This window comes from Taudactylus pleione, unplaced genomic scaffold (genome assembly GCF_031769625.1).
Source record: "Taudactylus pleione unplaced genomic scaffold, aTauple2 ptg000571l, whole genome shotgun sequence".
NCBI lineage: Eukaryota > Metazoa > Chordata > Amphibia > Anura > Myobatrachidae > Taudactylus > Taudactylus pleione.
The window spans coordinates 10,567,292-10,572,504 of NW_028284973.1; the positions used below are offsets into that span (position 1 = coordinate 10,567,292).

At 51.8% G+C, this 5,213-nt stretch overlaps 1 protein-coding gene across 1 annotated transcript; it reads left to right on the forward strand.

Annotated features, from left to right (window-relative positions):
• Window positions 1–2,772: 2,772 nt before the first annotated feature.
• On the forward strand, window positions 2,773–4,671 carry LOC148481666 (uncharacterized). The gene has a single exon (XM_088453157.1). The coding sequence runs from the start codon at window positions 2,801–2,803 to the stop codon at window positions 3,887–3,889; it is 1,089 nt and encodes a 362-aa protein (XP_088309283.1). The 5' UTR covers window positions 2,773–2,800; the 3' UTR covers window positions 3,890–4,671.
• Window positions 4,672–5,213: the final 542 nt, after the last annotated feature.

Sequence of the window (5,213 nt, forward strand, 5' to 3'; positions counted from 1 at the left end):
GTCCAGGTCTGGGAGGAGATCCCTCAGGAGTCCATCTGCCAACTCATCAGGAGCATGCCCAGGCATTGTAGGGAGGTCAAACAGGCACGTGGAGGCCACACACACTACTGAGCCTCAGTTTGACTTGTTTTAAGGACATTACATCAAAGTTGGAGCAGCCTGTAGTGTGTTTTTCCACTTTAATTTTGAGTGTGGCTCCAAAACCAGACCTCCATGGGTTAATAAATTTGATTTCCAATCATAATTTTTGTGTGATTTTGGTGTCAGCATATTCAACTATGTAAAGAACAAAGTATTTAATAATAATATTTAATTCATTCAGATCTAGTGTTATTTTAGTCTTCCCTTTATTTTTTGAGCAGTGTATAATTAAATACTAATGTAGGGACAAATGAAACAATTTAAAATTCAAGATTTTATAAACTTCTTAACCATATTTCATAAAATAAAAATTTTGTACTGAAATCTAAAAATAAAAACAAAAACACCAGCTTGGGGTTGCTAAAGTCAAAATCTACATCAACATCATCAACAAGGATTTTGGAAACAAAAACAAAACACAGGGTGGTTTGCTCACTACCAGTAATCGGGCGTTAGGCTATTTTCTTCAGTTGGGTGTTTTTTGCTCCACCTAGAAGCCTTCAAGAGTGATAAAGTGAAGAGAGATAAAGTACCAAGCAATCAGCTCCAATCAAACACCTGTAAACTGACCGTTAGGGGCTGATTGGTTGGTATTTTATCTCTCTCCACTTTATCTCTCTCCATATGATATACTGTGTATAGACAGCCCGAATGCGTATTCTCCTAGGCGTTATATAAACTGCAAATGTGATTGGTATGAGCTATATATAGAAGATAAATGCAAAAAGTTTACATTTATTAAAAGGTTGGTATTAAATCATACTTACCTACTCTCCCGAAATGGTTGGGAGCCTCCCCGAAAATCGGGTTGCGCTCCCGACCACCCGGAAGACTAGGCAACTCTCCCGCAACCAGCCGCAGCCAGCGCGCATCCCCCGTTGCCGGTTACTTAGTATGCAGTCTGGGGAATCAGATGACGTGATTCACGTTAAATCGCGTCATCGAAGCCCCGCCCCTCGCTGTACAGTGCCTGTGGGGCCACAATGATGCGATTAAGCCACCACGCCCCCCGCTCCGCCCACCTGCTGTGTACAGAGAGTCGTCCAGGCCGTCCCCTCCCAGAAGGGACAGCCTAAAGGTAGGCAAGTATGTATTAAATTAATAGACTTTGAAATTAGTTGTGTCCCTTCTTTAGGCCTGCAATCGTGCAGTCTTTTTTTTTTTTTACAAAGCATAAGACCACGGAGGTCATCCTTGTATGACAGGAGTGACATAAACCTCGGGTCTGTCACCGGGCACGCTCAGCAATGCACAATGGGTTGTAGCAGTTATCATGGAAAGGGGTTCGGTTAGGAAAGGCGTTTTAGCCAATTAGCACAAGTTATGAGTTAGCCAATTAGCACAGGTTATGGGCAGGGGTGGAGTTTGAGCTAGAGTTTTATGGGTAAGTTAGACTCCATTCTCCCTCTTTTCTTCTGGAGATTGGATTGGTGAAGTACTGTCATCATTACTCCAAAATTTGACTGTTTTACTGTTGCCAAAGTTTATATATTGTTTATCTGTGCCTTTTATTGTTATTCTACACCCCATTCGTTTCTAACTGCTTTCCTTTCACTTATTCCCTCTACTCCTTTTCTTATTTCCTCCTTTTTCTTTCCTTTCCCTTCCTTTTATTTTCCCAACTTCAATGAATCGCCCCCGGCGGGCTGTGGGCATACCTGCCCGATATCTGGTGAATGTGGCGGCGGGAGCGGCATCACATAATGCCACGCGCGGTCGGCCCGCAGGTCGCGAGCTAACGGTCGGCCAGCATCGGGCGGGGGAAGGGGGCAGGCTTCGCACGGGGGCTCGCGGCCGGGCGGCCATTAGAGGGCTGTCTAGCTCACCCATCCCGGCCGCGGGCTCAGCGTCGCGCGGATCACCGCGTTTAGAGGTTTTGGCGCCTGGCCTTGGTGTGGACGGCTCGTCCGCATCTATGGCCGTGAGGCGCAGTAGGGGGAAGGGAGCGGGGCCTTCCCCTGCTGCGCGTGGTGTCATACCAATAGCCCACGCTGGGCCTAGCGTCGGAGATAGGACACGGAGACCTGCTTCTCGGCGGGGAGCAGCCACGGTGCCCGCCCCCCCCCCGCCTCCTTTACCCGATCACGGCCGGTCTCCGCTGCCGAGGCGTTCTGCGCGCTCGGCGGCCCGCAACGGCATGCATTCCATTGGGACTGCGGCTGTGTGGGACCGGGGTGCCCAGGGCAGCGCCGGTCGCGGGGTCACTAGGCAGGGTGGTAGGCGTCAAAATGTGCGCCATCTGCCGCACGAGCGGGTCACTACGTCCCCCTCTGACACCAGTGAGTCCCTATCTATTGATGGCGGGGCGTCCGTTAGAAGCAGCACCCCACCCTCTACTGGTTCCACAGAGGGGTTGGGGGGAGGTGCGCCTGCGCGGGGGGGCAGGAGCAGGTCATATGCCGATGTGGTGCGGGGGTCCACAGTGCCACGGACAAGATCCGAGGCTGCATCCGCTGCGGTGCCAGTGTTGCGCGCGTAGACCGTGTCCACACTGTGCGCATCACTGCTCTCTGCGCTAGCGCCGTTGTTGGCTCAGAACAGCACCCAGATAGAGTCAGGAGGGGCCGATGGAAGCGTTGCAGCGCTGGCGGATAAGATCATCGGCGCTTCGGGTCCCCGGGCATCCGCAGGAACGCTTCAAGGTTTACATAGTACGGACATGGATGATTCGCTAGGCCAGGGGCGAACACTTTCTGTACAAGATAGCATTGTTTGTGTCCCAGCAGGAGAGAGCTTGCTGGATTCCACGATGCAGAGTCAAGACGACAGCGGAAGGCCTCTAGCCACGGTAGCAGAGGGTGCGGCTGGGCCGTCAGATGGTGAGTCTTCCATCGATCCAGATTGGATCGGTAGCTCCAGTAGTAGCCAGGAAGCATCGGCGCAGCGAAGGAAGAAGCGTAGGCACCATAGGTCAGAACAGGGAACAAGAAGTCTTTCCTCCACCTCCTCGGATTCCTCAGAGGCGTCACGGCGAGCTGGTAGGAAGAGGTCCAGGCGACATAGGCGCAAGCACCGTTCGTCCAGCAGCAGCATGTCAGTGAATTCGGACTGTTCGGAGGGAGTCTTATGCACTAATACAGCGGTGCTGCGTGGGGTTCGGCCCAGGATCCGGGATCGGATCAGGCGCGGATGTTATGTCAACATATTTGCGCTTACCAGCCGGGGGAAAAGAGCTTGGGTATCCGCCAAAAAACATGGGGGGTCGGCCCGCGACGGGGTCATGTCCTATCATGTTTGGTTAAAAAACATGTATATCTTTGCCTCCTGCTACTTGGAGACGCGTCCCGATGAACACATGCGCGTGATCAGGTACATGTACTTAATTCATGATATATTCACCAACTCCAGGGGCGGTGCATGGCGGGTGTACGACGAAGAATTTCGTCGTAAACAGCATGGTAGGGAAGTTATAGACTTCGGGACAAAAGACGTAGAGATTTTTGTGGACGTAACGCAACCACAGCGCACGCAAAGGGAGGGGGCACCCTTACAGAGAAATTTTGGGGGACAGGCAGCTGCACCGAGCGGGGGATCGACGCTGGGGCCGGGTCCCAAGGCAGGACATGGCAAGTGCTTTGCCTTCAACAATGTCCAATGTGCATTGGGCGGGCGATGTCGTTTTCGACACACATGCATCCGTTGCGGGGGCACCCACCCGATTAAGGAATGCTCCAAAGGTTCGGGAGGCACGTCAGGGGGAAAAGGGGGCAGTGCCAGTCGTGGCCCTAGTGCCCCCTCCACCAAGTAAGGCAACCATCCTAGGCAGGGCCCCCACGCCTGTCAAGGCAGGGACCATGGCACCATGGCTTGAGGCGTACCCGCTTCAGGACGTAGCCACGTTCTTGCGCGAGGGTTTTACGGTAGGGTTTAGGCTTCCGTTAGTAGCTAGGGTGAAGGGAGGTTCCGGATGGAACCTTCGTTCAGCTCGTGACATGCCGTTGATTTTACAAGGGAAGGTAAATAAAGAAATAGACTTGGGTAGGATAATTGGCCCTTTCTCGGAAATTCCAATTCCGGGTCTGGTTTTATCACCGGTTGGAGTGGTCCCCAAGAAAACCCAGGGTAGCTTTCGTTTTATTCATCACCTTTCGTACCCGAGGGGCCTGTCGGTTAACGATGCTATCCCCAAGGAACTTTGTCACGTGGTTTATCAATCTTTTGATGACGCGCTCGACTTGATTCGTTCGTTTGGGGGAGGGGCGCTGATGTGTAAAGTCGACATCGAATCCGCTTTCCGACTGCTTCCCCTGCACCCGGACGTTTATCATTTAATGGGGTTCAAGATCAATGACGGATTTTATTTTGATAAATGCCTGCCCATGGGGTGCTCTATTTCGTGCGCTTATTTCGAGAAATTTAGTACCTTCCTACACTGGTGTCTGTTTAGGGAGACGCATGAGCCGGGCATCGCTCATTACCTAGATGACTTCTTATTAGTGGGGCCACGAGATTCTGTTAGGTGCGCGCAGTTGCTCGTAAACACGCTCAAGCTGTTTTCCGAGTTTGGGGTTCCCATTGCGGAAAACAAGACAGAGGGACCCACCTCAAGACTTTCGTTTTTAGGCATAGACATCGATACGGTTGCGGGTTGTTGTCGTCTGCCGGTTGAGAAGGTCCAGCGTTTGCGGGATGAAATACTGTTGGCCCTGTCAGTAGGTAAGCTGACATTAAGGCAGACCCAGTCTCTGTTGGGTCTTTTCAACTTTGCGTGTAGGGTCATTCCGGTCGGAAGGATTTTCTGTAGGAAGCTCGAAAGAATGACGCAAAAGGCTCGTAGCCCGCATCATTTCCTGCGTTTAACTAGCGAAATGCAGCGTGATTTAGTTATTTGGGTAGCCTTTCTAACTAATTTTAACGGCATTCGCATTTGGCAAGCCCCCCCGGTATCAAACGTCACATTGCAGCTGTTCACTGACGCGGCTGGGGCTACGGGATTTGGTGCGATGCTAGGAAAATATTGGTGCGCTGCTCCTTGGCCCTGCAGCTGGATAGCAGAAGGTTTGACCAGGAACATGCTGTTGTTGGAGCTTTTCCCCATCATGGTTGCTATGGAGCTCTGGGGAGGGCGATTG

Coding starts and splice junctions, on each gene's coding strand:
- LOC148481666 (XM_088453157.1), top strand. CDS start 2,801: ATGGATGATTCGCTAGGCCAGGGGCGAACACTTTCTGTACAAGATAGC.